Below are 19,006 nucleotides of genomic sequence, written 5' to 3'. Positions count from 1 at the left end.
GTGCAGGTTTGTTACATATGTATACTTGTGCCATGTTGGTGTGCTGCACCCATCAACTCGTCAGCACCCATCAACTCGTCATTTACATCAAGTATAACTCCCAGTGCAATCCCTCCCCCCTCCCCCCTCCCCGTGATAGGCCCCAGTGTGTGATGTTCCCCTTCCCGAGTCCAGATTACTACTCTTAACATTTATGTATGAATGAAAAATGAATTGGATTTTTGCTTTGGAGGTGAAGCATTTTCATTATTTGAAATACCCACAGTACCCAATCCGATCTTTCATCAATTTCAGTATTACCTAAAGTCATTATTTCCTGAGCTTGTCAGGCAGCGTAAGAACCTTATTGATTTTACTGACTTTATCATTTACTCATTTATATCAATAATATTTTAATGTATGCCAAAGTAAAAACTTTTTTTATTACTCCTATATGTGATTGCTTTCATAACAGCTGTTTTATTTTGAAATGAGCTTGCAGGCAATGAATTGTACATTGTCCGTTTATTTAGAAACATGATATTAAGTCAGAAGACATGGGAGGGTGAGATCCTTTAGGGCCCTGTATGTCATTTCCATTTTAATGACTTTCTCTTTTACTGTGACTGAGATGAGAAGTTCTTGGAGAGTTTGGGGCAGAGGATGGTCTTAGCCTGATTTATATTTTAAAAGAATCAGTTGGACACTGTGGCTTATGCCTTCAATCACAGCACTTTAGGAGGCTAAGTTAGGAAGATTTCTTGAGGTCAGGAGTTCGAGACCAACCATGGCAACATGGTGAAACCCTATCTTTACCAAAAATACAAAAATTAGCTGGGTGTGGTGTCATGTGCCTGTAGCTTCAGTTACTTGGGAGGCTGAGGAGGGAGCATGCTTGAGCCCAGAGTTTGAATCTGCAGTGAGCCAAGATCACACCATCGCACTTTAGCCTGGGCAACACAGTGAGACCCTGTCTCAAAAAAAGAAAAAGAAAAAAATCATAATGGTTATTGTCTGAAGAATAAACTGTAGGGAGGTAAGGGTGGAAGTGGAGAGACCAGTTGGGAGATTTATAACAATTTAAACTGAAGATGGTGGTGACTTGGACTAGGGTGGTAACAAGGAAAGTGGTGAGAAGTGGTTAAGTTCTGAATGTATTTTGCAGGTCAAGCTGATGGTGTATTGACAAATTAGAGTGGGATATGAGATAAAGGCACGTGAAGTCTGACTGTAGGATGACTCCACGGTTTTTGGCCTGAGCAACTGAAAGGAGCTGGTATTAACTAAGATGAATAAGACTGCAGAAAATGCCAGGCATGGTGGCTCATGCCTGTATTCCTAACACTTTGGGAGGCCAAGGCAGGCGGATCATTTGAGGTCAGGAGTTTGAGACCAGCCTGGCCAACATGGTGAAATACAAAAATTAGCCAGGCATGGTGGCAGGTGCCTGTAATCTCAGCTACTTGGGAGGCTGAGGCAGGAGAATTAGGGAATATCAGGAGCTTGGTTTTAGATGAGTTAACTTTGACATGCCTCTCAGATTAATGCTTTTCAAACTATTGAAACTGGTAGAGGACCAGTTTATTTCCCCCACTACATCACATACTGATACTTTTGAACAATACAATAAAAATGAAATATTAGAAAGTAAAATTAATGAAAAATAAAGTTCAAGTCCAATTTTTAAAATATTGCTAGAGTCTGCCAACAAAATTACTCTTTCAAGTGTCTAAACCCTTACTTTCAGTTATTTTACTTATCTTTTTGTCAGCCAGTAATAAACAGTTTTTGGACAGGCACCCATAATAAACAGTTCATGGAGCACACTCTCAGTAGCAGTCTTTTAAACATCAAGCAGAGATATTGGATAAACAATTGAATATATGTCTTGAATTTGTGGAAAGGGTTCATGGAAGTGTATATTCAGTGGCAAATTAATGTCAATCTTAAGCATGGAAGTAATAGTTTAGTTTATACATGTTAACTAAAAAGAAAATTGACATTATTAATCTGTTAATTACATTAAGAATTTTTAAAAATGTATCTAGCACTGGTCTTTTTTTTTTTTTTTTTTTTTTATCTGGGCAAAAAGGACATCTGCTTTTGTATGTTAGATGCAGGTTGGCTTAATGTCATTACAAATTCCAAAGGAAATGAATTACTCTTAATGTTTAATCATGATCATTGTTTCTCCTTATACTCTGAGGATTTCCATATTGAAGGAAAATCCTTGGATCAGTGCAACCGAAATGTTTATGAGAAGACTTAACATGATACATTTATATTTATTATCCTACTTTTAACGTTGTTGTTTTAACAGTAAAACTAGCTTATAGATTAAGTTAGGTTCTTGGAGTCAGAGACACCAACATTCAAATGCTGATGATTATTAGTGAGACATTAGGTAAATAGCTTAACTTTTCAGATTTTCAGACTGTTTAATAAAATGCAATGATGATATCTACCTCATAGGGTCATTGGCAGTAGAAACTAATGTATAAGGTACTTCTTATGTTGCCTGCCTCATAGTGTGCCCTTTCACATAGTAGCTATCATTATTTATCAGCTAATTCAGCTTTTGATGTTGCATTATCTCATTTAATTACCACCACCACCACTCTACTGTACACAAACCTGCAATGTTGGTATTGGTCTGTTTGGAGAAACTGAGGCTCAGAGCAGTTGAGAACTAAGTTTATAAGGCTTAAGGGACTTTTAGAAAATGTTTCATTAACTTTTTCATTAACTCCTCATGCTATTGGGTTCATTAAACTGATAGAGAAATCCTGGAATGGTAGTATAAAAGGTAAGATATGACTTCTAAGAGTAATACATCATTCTTACAAATATTATCAGAAATATTTATAAACTGATTTCAGATAAAACTATATACATTTAGGTCTAAGATATGATAAATAGGAGTGATTGCTGTAGGCTATTTATCTGCCCTATTCCCCTTTCTGTGGTGCTAAAAAATAAACTCTGGGGTTTCTCATGCAGTGACAAACTGTTAAATTGTGGACAAATCCTTTTGACATCACAACCATTACTAAAGCAAAATAATTAGAACTGTTTATTTTACCATTATCTCTTTTGGCTTATATTGCCAGTTGGTTGCTTCTTTTCCTATTCTGTACTACCCTTGATGCTGATTTTTTTGTTTTGTTTTGTTGAAACAAGGCTTTACTCTGTTGCCTAGGCTAGAGTCTTAATGTTTAATCATGAGCATTGTTTCTCCTTGTACTCTGAGGATTTCCATATTGAAGGAAAATCCTTGGACCAGTGCAACCGAAATGTTTATGAGAAGACTTAATACATCCCAAAAACCCAAAATATTTACTTTCTGGCTCTTTATGGAAGTTTGCTGATGCCTATTCTAAGTGATAAGGAACTTGAATTATATTCATACTGTGCTGCAATCTTGAGTGACAGGCCTTTCTATATAAGATGTTACATAAGATGTTAATATAGTGTCACAGTAATAGCTCACTGCAGCCTTGAACTCCTGGGCTCAAGAGATCCTCCTGCCTCAGTCTCCGAAGTAGTTAGTACTACATGCATGCACCATCATGCTGGGCTAGTTTTTTTATTTTTCATGGAGACAGGGTTTTTCTGTGTGCCCAGGCTGAGCTTGAACTCCTGGACTCAAGCAGTCCTTCTGCCTTGTCCTCCCAAAGTGTTGAGATTACAGGCATGAGCTGTGGCCAGCTTTGAGGCTGATTTTTAATCTGATTTTACTATTTTTCAGGTGAGTGGGGGAAAATATGCTTTGATCTACAGTTCTCTTATATTTGCAGGTAGTTATTTTTCTATCATTTTTATTTTAGGTAGTGAAACAGTTTCGTGATGGTGGTTACAACACGTTGGTTTCTACCTGTGTGGGTGAAGAAGGTTTGGATATAGGAGAAGTTGATCTTATAATATGTTTTGATTCCCAGAAGAGCCCCATTCGTCTTGTACAACGAATGGGTAGAACTGGCCGTAAACGTCAAGGCAGGATAGTTGTTATCCTTTCTGAAGGACGAGAGGAACGTGTAAGTAGAGCTGCAGAAACACAATTTGGCACTTGAAATTTGAGAAATATAGCCCAAAGGTGAATATCAACATGTTAGCATTCCAAGTCTAAACACTCTGTAGATAGTTTTGGTTTATTTTCCCCCCTTTGTATTGGATTCTATCTTGTAACTAGGAGAGTTTTTGACTGGATTCAGTTTCCTAATTTTTATCCATCTAAAGAAACACATTTTTAATATGTAAGTAGTAATTCAGAGATACCTAGATCCAAAAACCAATATGTATTACTTTGTTTTACTGTTTTCCTGTGCTTCTAAAGAAGGCCTATGCTTTGTGTTTAGTTTACTTTTCTTTCTGAACTATAGTAAACTGAGAATCATTTTTTCCTTTTCAAGGGCTGTCAAAATAACTGACTAAGTAAGAAACAAAGAATATATATCAGAGACAGTATGAAGCCTGAAAAACCCAAAATGTTTACTTTCTAGCCCTTTATGGAAGTTTGCAGATGCCTATTCTAAGTGATAAGGAACTTGAATTAGATTCATACAATCTTGAGTGACAGACCTTTCTAAATAAGATGTTACATAAAATACTATTTTGTGTTTGTTACACTAAAGTATTAACTAACTTTTGTAACTCATTGAGACTAGTTACAAATATATAGATTTGTAACTATATAGCGGCCGAATATATAGATTCACATTAAAGGTCTCCTTAACAGCTATGATAATTTAAAAAAATTGATTTTCGGCTGGACATGGTGGCTCACGCCTGTAATCCCAGTACCTTAGGAGGCCGAGGCAGGCAGATCACTTGAGGTCAGGAGTCCGAGAACAGCCTGGCCAACGTGGTGAAACCCTATCTCTACTAAAAGAATACAAAAACCAGACAGGTGTGGTGGCACGTGTCTGTAATCCCAGCTACTTGTGAGTCTGAAGCAGGAGAATCGCTTGAACCTCGGAGGTAGAGGTTACAGTGAACCAAGATCCTGCCACTGCACTCCAGCCTGGGTAACAGAGTGAGACTCCATCTCCAGAAAAACAAAAACACTGATTTTAAATATTTTATATACTCTTTAAAATCATCCTGAAAAATGAATTCTTTCTCTAATACTTTTCATGTGATTATAGCATATTCATATATAACATCTAGTTTATCTATAAAATGATCCTAATGAAATGTTTGGTAAAAGGCCATATAATATCAGTGAGTGGAATTGGGTTTTAATTGTACTCCCTAGCTGAGTTACTTAACCTCTCCATTCACTTGTTAGGTTTCTTATCTATAAAATAGTAACAGTGGCCACATTTACTCAGTATTTACATTGTGCTGTGTAATGTTCCAAGTTTCAGATTCATTATTGTATTTAATCCTGTCAGCACCCTGTAAGGGGAGTAACGCTTTTGTTGTATACAGAGAAGGAAACTGAAGTGTAGAAAGATGAACAAACTGAAATTAAGGGAATAGTTTTTAAAAAAAGCACGAGACAACCTTACACTTCTATGTAAATATCAACCTCTTTTAAAAACAGCAAGGTAACAAAGATAGATTTACTTCTGCAGTATAACTGCTAAGGTGGGCTTTTGTAATTATAGACTTTGACATGGTTTTCTTTTTAAAAAAAACAAAAAAAGGGAGTCTTGCTCTGTCATCCAGGCTGGAGTACAGTGGTGTGATCTTGGCTCACTGCAACCTCCATTTCCCAGGTTCAAGTGATCCTCCTGTCTCAGCCTCCTGAGTAGCTGGGACTACAGGTGTGTGCCACCATGCCCAGCTAATTTTTTTTTTTTGTATTTTCAGTAGAGACGGGATTTCATCATATTGGCCAGGCTGGTCTTGAACTCCAGACCTCGTGATCTGCCTGCCTGGGCCTCCCAAAGTGCTGGGATTATAGGCATGAGCCACCGCGCCCAGCCTGAAATGATTTTCATTAAAGGTTAGTCTAACAGTTTACTGATAGGTTTTAAAATTCAAGACAGCTGGGCTCAGTGACTCACGCCTGTAATTTCAGCACTTTGGGAGGCTAAAGCTTGAGCTTTGGAGTTCAAGACTAGCCTGGACAACACAGGGAGACCCCATCTCTACAAAATAAAGATTAGTTGGGTGTGGTAGTCCACACCTGTAGTCCCAGCTACTCAGGAGGCTAAAGTGGGAGGATCGCTTGAGCCCAGGAGGTTGAGGCTCAGTGAGCCCTGACCATACCACTGTACTCCAGAGCCTGGGTGACAGAGTAAGACCCTGTCAAAAAAAAAAAAAAAAAAATCAAGACAACAGAAGCTCTATTTTCTAAGTATTTAAGTGGATTGGGGTTTAATTTTATGTTTACAATCAATCCAAACTAATAATTGCTTGTTTTGGATAAATTGTTATTTATAAAAGTAATATAATCTGACATTTTATATTTGTTTTTACAGATTTATAATCAGAGTCAGTCCAACAAAAGAAATATATGTAAAGCTATTTCAAGTAACAGGCAGGTCCTTCATTTTTACCAAAGAAGTCCACGAATGGTTCCTGATGGAATCAACCCAAAATTACACAAAATGTTCATCACACATGGTGTCTATGAACCAGAGAAGCCTTCTCGGAACTTGCAGCGAAAATCATCTATCTTTTCCTATAGGGATGGTAAATAAATTTTGCGTTTGGCACATGCATTTTTCTTCTGTTTTTACTTAGCAGATCATATCTTGATATAATATTTCTTGTTTGAAAAACTGAATATATGTTCTAAGTAATATAGACATTATCTTTGGAAAGTCTATAAGAGATTGTTCATGTGGCAAATGGAGAGACACTGGTAGTATAGAGTGACAGAAACTCAGTGCTGGGGAAAATTAAAAATACCCTACCAACCCAGAGAATGTTCTCCATGAAGTTTAGAAAAGAAAGAAAACAGTTTTATTTTTGAATAAGCATTAAACCAGATTACAATGTGCACTGAAGACAATGTACTAAGATAATACCAAGACAGAAAGAAATTCCCTATATGTATCCCCATGCACTTAGAATCCTTTACATACATGTTGTCAATATTAATAGTAACTTGTCTTCATGTAAAAGGGCACCATTTGCTATACATTCTTTCGTAGTTTATCCTGTATTTACCTGGTAATTGAGGTAATCATTTGCGTTAACTGATTGCCTTTCTCAAATATCTTGAGATATTTGCACTATGAAAGTGAGAAAAAAAGTTTATTTTTTGGATTTTACTTAATCTCTAAGGCGGGTTTTAAACTATCATAAAAATCATATAACTGTATTCTAACATTTGGAAGGAACCTTGGGAGTCATGTGGTCCAATTACTTACCAAGGTAGGAATGCTTCTGCAGCATTCCTGTTAAATGCATACCCAGTCTTAACTTGAATACCTCTGTTTATATAAATTATATTTCTTTAGCAGGTTAATTCCATTGTTGAACGGCCCTATATAGTAGAAGACTCTTACGTTGAAAAATCTGTGTCTTTGTACCTTTTTCCCAATGATCTGGTTTCTTAGATTAAAAAGTACAGTTTTCATCTTTGGTTTACCTTTATAACAGTACTCTATATATTTGAAGGCCATACCTTTTATGTTTGTTCAGCTGTTTGTTCCACTGTTCTCATACCATGCATTTTTTTTTTTTTTTTTTTGAGACGAAGTCCTGCTCTGTGGCCTGGGCTGGAGTGCAGTGGCGTGATCTCGGCTCACTGCAAGCTCCGCCTCCCAGGTTCACGCCATTCTCCTGCCTCAGCCTCCCGAGTAGCTGGGGCTACAGGTGCCCGCCGCCTCACCCAGCTGCTAATTTTTTGTATTTTTTTAGTAGAGACAGGGTTTCACTGTGGTAGCCAGGATGGTCTCAGTCTCCTGACCTTGTGAGCTGCCCACTTCAGCCTCCCATAGTGCTGGGATTACAGGTGTGAGCCACCGTGCCCAGCTTTTTATTTTTTATTTTTTTTTCACATTTTTAAAAAGTTTCTTACACAGTATTTTGGAATACCTGAGACGTGATCCTAGCTCACTGAAGCCTCAGCTCCTGGGCTTAAGAGATCCTCCTGTCAGCTTCCTGTGTGGCTAGGACTACAGGGATACAACACCATGCCCAGCTAACTTTATTTTTTTTGCACTTGGGGTCAATCTGTGTTGCTCAGGATGGACTCAAACTCCTGGCCTTAATTGATCCTCCCTCCTAGACCTCCCAAGGAGGAGGTGTCAGCCACTGTACCCAGCCAGTTTCCTGATTTTTAATTCAGTAGCTTCTCAATTTTTCTGCTCTAATCTGTATTAGCCAGAGTTCCTGCTTTGTACTGTTTAGCCTTTTCAGTTTGGTGATTCTTAGAGATTATAGAAGCTGAAAGGAATGAATGTACTATACATATTTTTAAATGTCTATTATGCCCTCTTTTAAAGCAACAAGTCTGTTCCCCCTACACTTTACTCCTTTTGCCCCCAACCGCCGTTTATGACTTAAGATACATACATACCCTTTTTAAAAGTCTTGGCCTTTCTTGCCCACTCTCAACACCCACACCAAGCTTCAGATGAACTTTCCAATACTGCTATGATAGAATCGTAATACCAGTTTTCATCTGTGAGTTATTTTACTCTGTTTCATGCCAGGTCTTAGGCAACCAAATGAAAAGAGTCCAAAATAAGCCAGGACTGAGAGCCTAGCTACCTGGCTCTGTTCTGTTAATGAATTCATTACCAAAGGATGGCTCCTAGACAGATGGGTGCTTTTAAATAGGTAAGAGAAGTTTAGGAGACATTTAGAAGCATGAAGTGATAAACTGAGTGGTTTTATATGGAGAATACTAGTTTAAAGAAATAGAATGACGGCTGAGGAGTTTGAGACCAACCTGGGCAACATATCAAGACTTCATCTCTATAAAAAATAAGAAAAGTAGGTGGGCCTGATGGCATGAACCTATATTCCAGCTGCTGTGGAGGCTGAGGCAGGAGGATTGCTTGATCCTAGGAGTTTGAAGTTACAGTGAGTTATGAATGTGCTGTTGCACTCAAAGCTGGGTGACAGACTTTGAATGGATATTGTGGGTTTTTTTGCTTTGCAGATTTTTAAAAAGTCTCTTTTCCATTATTTTTTCAACTTACAGGAATGAGGCAAAGTAAACTAAAGAAAGATTGGTTCTTATCAGAAGAAGAATTTAAATTATGGAACAGACTTTATAGATTAAGAGACAGTGATGAAATTAAAGAGATAACATTGCCTCAAGTTCAGTTTTCTTCTTTACAAAATGAGGAAAACAAACCAGTAAGTTGAATATATTTTCAGATGTTCTTTTTCCCCCTCTCATTTTAATGCCGAAACCCCTCAGATGTTCTTTATAATGATAAAGCAATAGCTTTGGGAATAATGAGATAATTGTGATTGGAATGTCAGCTTACTTTTAGAAATTAAGAATGTAATCAATTTAAAAAATCATTACAGTCTAAGTTTACAAAACTAATTTTCCTGTATTATTTGTTGTATATATGTATTTAACCAACTGTGATATCTTTATATAAATTATGCCTTTCTTTCATTACTATCATTTAAACATTTCTATATAGGCATAATCTTACATGGTTGTCACTTTACTCTGATATACCATAGTTTGTTTGACTATTTACCTATTGTGTTTTGGGATTCTTTTCAACTTTTTTTATTTTTTAAGAGACGAGGTCTCGCTCTGTTGCCCAGGCTGGCCATCAGCTCCTGGACTCAAGTGATCCTGCTGCCTCAGCCTCCCAAGTAGCTGGGACTATAAGTGTGCACCACTGCGTCTGGCTTTTTCAGTATTTTACTAACATAAATTATGCTTTCATAATTATCCTTGTAAACCATTTTTTAAAAAATGTTAATAGTTTTTGGGGAACAGGTGGTGTTTTGTTATATGGATAAGTTCTTAGTGGTGATTTCTGAGATTTTGGCACACCCATCATCCAAGCAGTGTACACTGCACCCAGTGTATAGTCTTTTATCCCTTGCCCCACTCCTACCCTTCCCCCCAAGTCCACAGAGTCCATTATATTATTCTTTTTTTTTTTTTTTTTTTTTTTTTTTTTTTTTGAGACGGAGTCTAGCTCTGTCGCCCAGGCTGGAGTGCAGTGGCCGGATCTCAGCTCACTGCAAGCTCCGCCTCCCGGGTTAACGCCATTCTCCTGCCTCAGCCTCCTGAGTAGCTGGGACTACAGGCACCCGCCACCGTGCCCGGCTACTTTTTTGTATTTTTTAGTAGAGACGGGGTTTCACCGTTAGCCAGGATGGTCTCGATCTCCTGACCTCGTGATCCGCCCGTCTCGGCCTCCCAAAGTGCTGGGATTACAGGCTTGAGCCACCGCGCCCGGCCATTATTCTTAAGCCTTTGTGTCCTCATAGCTTAGCTCCTACTTCTAAATGGGAACATACGATGTTTGGTTTTCCATTCCTAAGTTACTTCACTTAGAATAATAGTCCCTAACTCCATCCAGGTTGCTACGAATGCAATAATTTCATTCCTTTTTTATGGCTGAGTAGTAGTCCATGATGTGTGTGTGTGTGTGTGTGTGTGTGTGTGTGTACATATATCACATTGTCTTTATCCACTCACTGATTGATGGGCATTCAGGCTGGCTTCATATTTTTGCAGTTGTGAATTGTGCTGCTATAAATGTGGGTGTGCGAGTATCTTTTTCATATAATGACTTCTTTTCCTCTGGATTAGATACCCAGTAGTGGGACAGCTGGATCAAATGGTAGTTCTGCTTTTAGTTGTTTAAGGAATCTCCATATTGTTTTCCATAGTGGTTGTACTAATTTACACTCCCGCCAGCAGTGTAAAGGTGTTCCCTTTTCACCACATCGATGCCAACATCTATTATTTTTTGATTTTTTAATTGTGACCATTCTTGCAGGAGTAAGGTGGTATTGTATTCTGGTTTTGATTTGTGTGTCTCTGATAATTAGTGATGTTGAACATTTTTTTATGTTTGTTGGCCATTTGAGTTCCTTGTAGATTCTGGATATTAGTCCTTTGTTGGATGCATGGTTTACAAAGATTTTCTTCTCCCCTGTGGGTTGTCTGTTTACTCTGCTGTGCAAAAGCATTTAGTTTAATTAAGCCCCATCTATCTTTGTTTTTGTTGCATTTGCTTTTGGGTTGTTGGTTATGAACTCTTTGCCTAGCCAATGTCTAGAAGAGTTTTTTCAGTGTTACAGAATTTTTATGGTTTCAGGTCTTAGATGTAGGGCTTCGATCCATCTTGAGTTGATTTTTGTATAAGGTGAGGGATGAGGATCCAGTTTCATTCTTCTGCATGTGGCTTGCCAAATATCCCAGTATCATTTGTTGAATATGGTGTCCTTTCCCCACTTTATGTTTTTGTTTGCTTTGTTGAAGATCAGTTGGCTGTAAACATAAATTATGCTTTCATAAGCATCCTTGTAAACCAGTTTTTATTTTTTGTTTTGAAATTATAGTTAAGGCTGGGTGCGGTGGCTCACGCCTATAATCCCAGCACTTCGGGAGGCCAAGGCAGGTGGATCACCTGAGGTCGGGAGTTCAAGGCCAGCCTGACCAACATGGAGAAACCCTGTCTCTACCAAAAATACAAAATTAGCCAGGGTGGTGGCGCATGCCTGTAATCCCAGCCACTCGGGAATCTGAGGCAGGAGAATTGTTTGAACCTGGGAGGCAGAGGTTGCAGTGAGCCGAGATGGCGCCACTGCACTCCAGCCTGGGCAAAAAGAGCAAAACTCCATCTCAAAAAAAAAAAGAAATTATAGTTAAAACTTTAAATTTGATGTTATTGTTTATTTTGTTTATTATTAACAAATTCTTAGTTAACTTTGTGAAAGTCAAGAGAACTGATCAAAGGTTGTATGTGTGCTTGGAGAGCTGGGAAAACAACCTCAGAAAAGATTTCTTTTAAAATATTTAACTATTTGTTCTTAACATGGAACTATATAAATAGCAATATCATCAACTTGTAAGTCATATAACAGTTATTTAACAAATATATTTTAAAGGGCATATTTCTGCTTTATGAAATTATTTTCTTTTTTTCTTCTGAGATTTTAGTTGGGAATATCTAAATGGATCCAAATTATGTTAAGCTGATTATATGTGCATCGAGTGTTTTTTAAAATTAGTTTGTGAAATCTCAGTATGTTTTCCTTATTTTTATTACTTTTTAAATAATTAAGACTCAAGAATCAGCCACTGGAATTCGTCAACTCTCTCTCTCTGAATGGAGACTGTGGCAAGATCATCCTTTACCTACACATCAAGTTGATCACTCAGATCGATGCCGCCATTTTATAGGCCTTATGCAAATGATAGAGGGAATGAGACACGAAGAGGTAAGGTTTTATTATAACTTTCTCTTGCTGGTATGATAGTAAAACTAGAGTACTTATCTTTTATTTTTGTTAATTTGAAGTAATAAGAAATATTTTGTTTTTCTGTATAGTTCCTTGTGATCTCAATAAGGAATGAGTTTTCTGCCTTAAGAGAAGAAATAGATTTAATTAATTAGAAGAAGAATGTCATCTGTAAATATTGATGGACCAGAGTAGAATTTTAATATACTTAAATGATTTGTGTAAACTGCTTGTAAAGCTAATTTAGGATTCTTTTGGATTCGGATTTATTGAAATACTCTCTATCATCTAGGTTATTTGATATCTTTCTTGTATCCTGGTCCTGGTTTACAGAATTATAGATTCCTTGAGCAGTTCCTTGATTATTCTTCCTAGAGTCAGCATAGTGAACCAATTATGAGTGTGAAATCCATAGTGCCTGGGTTAGAATCCTAACTCTGCCTCCTACTGATTGTGTGTTTATAACTTATTTCACGCCTCAGTGTTTCAGTTTTATCTGTAAAATAGGGATAGTGATAATACTTATTTCATAAGGTTGTTGTGAGGATTAAATGACCTAATATATGTAAAGCACATAGTAACTGGCATATAATAAGTACACAGTAAATTGTAGCTCCTATTTTTATTATTAGCGTTTGGTCATGCATACATGTAAATAAAGTAGTTAGATGTGGATCCCAGCAAAATGTGTGCAATCAAATTAACATATATTTATTGAGTGCCTTCTGTGTGCCACACTCTGTTACCTGCTTTATGGCTATAACCGTGAGCAAACGAGAGAAAATATTCTGTTTATGTGGAGTATATATACTAGCAGGGAGACAGACATTTGCTCACATTAATGCTTATTATATTTATTACTCAAAAAAGCAGAGAGGTCTGGGCGCGGTGACTCAGGCCTGTAATCTTAGCCCTTGGCGATGCCGAGGTGGGCGGATCACTTGAAGTCAGGAGTTTGAGACCAGCCTGGCCAACATGATGAAACCCTGTCTGTACTAAAAATACAAAAATTAGGTGGGTGTGGTGGCACGTGCTTGTAATCCCAGCTACTCAGAAGGCTGAGGCAGGGGAGTCACTTGACCCCAGGAAGCAGAGGTTGCAGTGAGCTGAGATCAAGTTACTGCACTCCAGCCTGGGCGACAGAGCGAGACTTTGTCTAAAAAAAAAAGGCAGAGAGTTAACTGCTTAAACCTATAAGTAATAGAGGAATCCTGATTAAAGTAGCATTCTTGAGGGAAAGGAGGGATGGTGGAGATTGTAGTTTTAGCTTATAACTTAGACATAAGTAAGGCTTAGAAATTCACTATACAAATTCTTGATTAGGAACTTTGTTACAAACAGAAGTATATTCCAGGATAGAACCTAGTAAACATACAGGTACTACTATGTTGGACATTCTAAAAGCTATTCTTAGTTTACTGTCATTGAAAGAGTAAATTTAACAAATGTATATGGTTTTTATTAATATATATTTTTAAAATATCTATTTTTAGGAAATTAGAATAATTCAATTAAATGTTAGAAATGCAAAACTCACTATATTCTTACGTATTCATTCTATTTGTTCTTCCTACAAATAGTTATCAAGGGTCTTTTGGATATTAAATACTGGGGATACAAAAAAGTTAACTGACTAATGATAACTTGATAGTTTCACAGTAGTGTACTTTATAATTTTGATTTATCGGAATAACTTTTAAGGTATAAAAGAATATCATTGGAACAATGTAATAATAGAAATATTTTAATACAGAGTGAAACTCCTCTCTTAGATTTGGCTTTCTGTTTTATTTTGTTTTGTTTTCCTGTGGCTTTTTAAATTTTCCTTATTTATAGGGAGAATGCAGCTATAAATTGGAAGTTGAATCTTATTTACAAATGGAAGATGTTAGCTCAACATTTATTGCTCCCAGGAATGAATCTAATAATCTTGCCAATGACACCTTTATCACTCACAAGAAATCGTCATTTTTAAAGAATATAAATCAGAGCAGTTTGTTCTCAGTGATAGAATCTGATGAAGAATGTGCTGAAATTTTTAAACAGACTCATATCAAACCTACTAAAATTGTTTCTTTAAAGAAAAAAGTGTCTAAAGAAATAAAAAAAGATCAGCTTAAAAAAGAAAATAATCATGGGATTATAGATTCTTTAGATACTGACAGAAATTGTACTGTTGAAAATATTTTTCAAGAAGACCTACCAAGTGATAAAAGGACATCAGATACAGATGAAGTTGATGCCACATGTACTATTAATGAAAATGTTATTAAAGAGCCATGTGTATTATTAACAGAGTGTCAGTTTACAAACAAATCCACTAGTTCATTTGCTGGAAATGTTTTAGATTCTAGTTATAACAGTTTCAGTGATGAAAAATCTGTTTCATCTAACTTATTTCTTCCATTCGAAGAAGAGCTTTATATTGTTAGAACAGATGATCAATTTTATAATTGTCACTCATTGACAAAAGAGGTACTAGCTAATGTAGAGAGATTTTTATCTCATTCTCCTCCGCCTCTCAGTGGACTCTCAAACTTGGAATATGAAATTGCTAAGGGTACTGCACTTGAGAATTTGCTTTTCTTACCCTGTGCAGAGCATTTACAAAGTGATAAATGCACCTGTTTGATGTCACATTCAGCTGTGAATTCTCAACAGAATTTAGAATTGAATTCACTTAAATGTATAAATTATCCGTCTGAAAAAAGTTGCCTTTATGATATACCTAATGATAATATTTCTGATGAGCCAAGCCTCTGTGACTGTGATGTATATAAACATAATCAAAATGAAAATTTAGTACCTAACAATCGTGTCCAAATACACAGAGGCCCTGCACAGAATTTAGTTGAAGAGAACAGTCATGATGTTGATAACAGTGACCTCCCAGTATTGTCCACTGATCAAGATGAAAGTTTACTATTATTTGAAGATGTTAATACAGAATTTGATGATGTGAGTCTTGCACCCTTGAACAGTAAAAGCAAATCTTTACGTGTGTCAGACAAAACTGCTACTAGTGAAATGCCTCTGGTCTCTCAGTTCTTAATTTCTGATGAACTTTTGTTGGACAATAATTCTGAACCCCAAGATCAAATCACCCATGATGATAATAGTTTTAAATCTCATGATGATCTGAGAAGTGTACAGGAAGCAAAAATGAAGAATCCTGAGGACATTTTTGATTGCTCTATGGATTTATTTTCTGTTACCTTTGATTTAGGATTCTGTAGTCCAGATTCTGATGATGAAATATTGGAACATACATCAGATAGCAATAGACCTCTGGATGATCTATATGGAAGGTATTTGGAAATTAAGGAGATAAATGATGCAAATTATGTTTCGAATCAAGCACTAATACCAAGAGATCATAACAAAAATTTTACTAGCAGAACCGTTATTATCCCATCAAATGAAGATATGCAGAATCCAAATTGTGTACATTTGCCACTGAGTGCAGCAAAAAATAAAGAATTGTTATCTCCTGGTTATTCTCAGTTTTCTTTACCAATGCAAGAAAAAGTTATGAGTACACCACTCTCTGAATCAAACACATTGAACTCATTTTCTAAGATAAGAAAGGAAATACTTCAGACACCAGATTCTAATAAGGGAAAAATAAATCTACAAAGATTCAAAGAAGCATTGAATTCAACTTTTGATTATTCAGAATTTTCTCTAGAAAAGTCTAAAAGCAGTGGTCAAATGTGTCTGCATAAATCCTGTCATTCTGTTGAAGGTAAGATTCCATCTTTATAAAGTCTATAACTCTTTCTAGATTAATTACTCTAGAAATACTTTGGTAATTTTTCCAAATGTAATTTTTTAGTACATGCTACAATATAAATATTGAATTAGATAATTGTGTTATATTTTTCTTAAGGTGATATTACTAATATTAGATTTATTTTGTTTACGTATACTTACGGCATGCATGGTATGGAAAAGGTTATTCTTGCTAGACATTATGAAATACACGAAGATGTGTAAGATCTGGCTGTGTCTTGGTTGTAAAACATAATTATGTGACATATTTATATGTATTTGAAAAGATGCCAGTAAAATGTAGAAATAACTACCAAATGAATAATAAGAGAGTGACTCTTTAGGAGGTTCAGAGGACGATGAAATTTTGAGTTTGATTGGAAATTTTTTTGTTTTTTTTTTTGAGATGGAGTTTTGCTCTTGTTGCCCAGGCTGGAGTGCATGGTGTGGTCTCGGCTTACTGCAATCTCCGCCTCCCGGGTTCAAGTGATTTTCCTGTCTCAGCCTCCCAAGTAGCTGGGATTATAGGCACCCACCATCATGCCTGGCTAAGTTTTGTATTTTTAATAGAGACGGGGTTTCACCATGTTGGACAAGCTGATCCGGAACTCCTGACCTCAGGTGATCTACCCTCCTCACCCTCCCAAAGTGCTGGGATTACAGGTGTGAGCCACTGTGCCTGGCCAAGATTTTATATATAGTGTAGATTTTCATTTTGGTTCCTTGGGAGTATTTATGCTTTTGGTATGTTGAAGATACTAAAGACATAATTTAGGTATTATAAAATGATGAAAGTGAAGGGAAAGAAGGAAAGTACGATTTTGAGAGATAGTTTGAAGTAATAGTTTTATGTAGCAAAATATTTGAGAAATAAAAACTGTATTCAGATGATTAAGACCAGACCACAAAAAAACAGAGAAATCTCTGGGTTTCTGTAATCTAACCATTAAACTTACAGGAAAACTAGAAGATATGGTGATAGATGTTTGATATGAAGTCCTGCTGTATAATACAACTCTACAGGTTATTATATCAAGTCATTTATGAATTTTACTCCTTATGTTAAAAGCTGAATAAAAAGTAGCTGTAGGATAAAAGGAAAGTTCCCTCTGTAAATCTTTTCCTTACATTATTCTCGTTAGCATGGAGGACATGGTTCATGAATGTTCTATTTAAGATGAAAGCATGTTGGAAGTAAGTTCTGGAAATACATTTAATTTTCAAAACCTGACTATTCTATGTAGTCTGGGGTTGTGCCATGACATATATATTTTTACAAAGTATATGATGCCTCTGAGCCTTCAGTATTTGCTTTAATACCTCTATTGAAGTCCATGTTAATGAGTGAGATAATTTTTCTGGTTTTGTGTCAGATTTGCACAAAAACATTTTTTCTAGGATTGTACTTAACTACAAATCGTGGGCAAAATAATTACAAATACAAATACAAATCAGGAAATTATTTATTAGAGAACATTTAGTTATTTTTTATTCTACTTATTTCAAAGAGAGAATTTAAGCTCATTTTTCTGTATTATATATGAAAAACATAGTTGATTAAAACATCATGAAAGCACTGAAAAGGAAAGCTTCCTAGAATGAGTTGATTACTGTAGCCGAGTCCTGCATTTAACTCTGGCTTTCTTAGAAGGTAATGAAAAAAGAAAAACTAGTTGATTTATATATTGCTCATCTGCAAAAAGGAAATCACTCAAGTTTGTCTGTCTGGGTAGATGTTTTAGTAGCAGAATATGAGGAGAAATTTACTGAGTAGTTTTGTATTTGTTATCTATTGCTGTTTAACAAAGTACCCCCAAAAAACTCAGTGGCCTGAAATAATCAGTAAAATAAAATAAACTTCTTAGAAGGCCTGTTGTTTGAGAGGATCTGTGAGGAGCTTCTTTAAAATCCTTAATGGGCCTGGTGCAGTGACTCATGCCTGTAATCCCAGCACTTTGGAAGGCTGAGGCGGGTGAATCACCTGAGGTCAGGAGTTTGAGACCAGCCTGGCCAACATGATGACACTTCGTCTCTACTAAAAAGACAAAAATTAGCCAGGCATCGTGGCGCATTCCTGTAGTCCCAGCTACTCAGGAGGCTGAGGCAGGAGGATCGCTTGAACCTGGGAGGCAGAGGTTTCAGTGAGCCGAGATCGTGCCACTGCACTCCAGCCTAGGCAACAAAGTAAGACTCTATCTATAAATAAATAAATAAATAAATAAAATCCTTACTCTGTGACTTTGATTTTTTTTTTTTTTTTTTTTTTTTGAGACGGAGTCTCGCTCTGTCGCCCAGACTGGAGTGTGGTAGTGCGATCTCAGCTCACTGCAAGCTCCACCTCCCGGGTTCACGCCATTCTCCTGCCTCAGCCTCCTGAGTAGCTGGGACTATAGGCGCCTGCCACCGTGCCCGGCTAATTTTTTGTATTTTTAAATTAGAGACGGGGTTTCACCATGTTAGCCAAGATGGTCTCGATCTCCTAACCTCACTATCCGCCCTCCTCGGCCTCCCAAAGTGCTGGGATTACAGGCATGAGCCACCACGCCCAGCAATCTTTGATTTTTAAGGAGGTCTTAACAAAGGATTTAAACTACACCCTCAGCTTCATAATATATTCCTGGCTGTCCTTTGGGTTTGATCTTTGCCTAGAAAATTTCTTTCTTTCTTTTTTTTCTGGAGACGGAGTCTCACTCTGTCGCCCAGGCTGGAGTGCAGTGGCCGGATCTCTGCTCACTGCAAGCTCCGCCTCCCAGGTTTATGCAATATTCTCCTGCCTCAGCCTCCCGAGTAGCTGGGACTACAGGTGCCTGCCACCTCGCCTGGCTAGTTTTTTGTATTTTTTAGTAGAGACAGGGTTTCACTGTGTTAGCCAGGATGGTCTCGATCTCCTGACCTCGTG

At 36.9% G+C, this 19,006-nt stretch overlaps 1 protein-coding gene across 1 annotated transcript in view; it reads left to right on the top strand.

Annotated features, from left to right (window-relative positions):
* FANCM (Fanconi anemia, complementation group M) overlaps window positions 1–19,006 on the top strand; it is a 74,132-nt gene that overhangs the window by 33,891 nt on the left and 21,235 nt on the right. The window contains exons 10-14 of the mRNA XM_011947070.1: window positions 3,807–4,013; window positions 6,408–6,621; window positions 9,089–9,246; window positions 12,160–12,315; window positions 14,173–16,081. Of these exons, the coding sequence (XP_011802460.1) occupies window positions 3,807–4,013; window positions 6,408–6,621; window positions 9,089–9,246; window positions 12,160–12,315; window positions 14,173–16,081 (2,644 nt within the window). The remainder of the gene's footprint in view (window positions 1–3,806; window positions 4,014–6,407; window positions 6,622–9,088; window positions 9,247–12,159; window positions 12,316–14,172; window positions 16,082–19,006) is intronic.

Source organism: Colobus angolensis, unplaced genomic scaffold, assembly GCF_000951035.1.
Source record: "Colobus angolensis palliatus isolate OR3802 unplaced genomic scaffold, Cang.pa_1.0 Scaffold258, whole genome shotgun sequence".
In the NCBI taxonomy this organism is placed as follows: Eukaryota; Metazoa; Chordata; class Mammalia; order Primates; family Cercopithecidae; genus Colobus; species Colobus angolensis.
The sequence above is the reverse complement of the archived record's forward strand: the minus strand, read 5'-3'. Positions and strand labels throughout refer to the sequence as shown.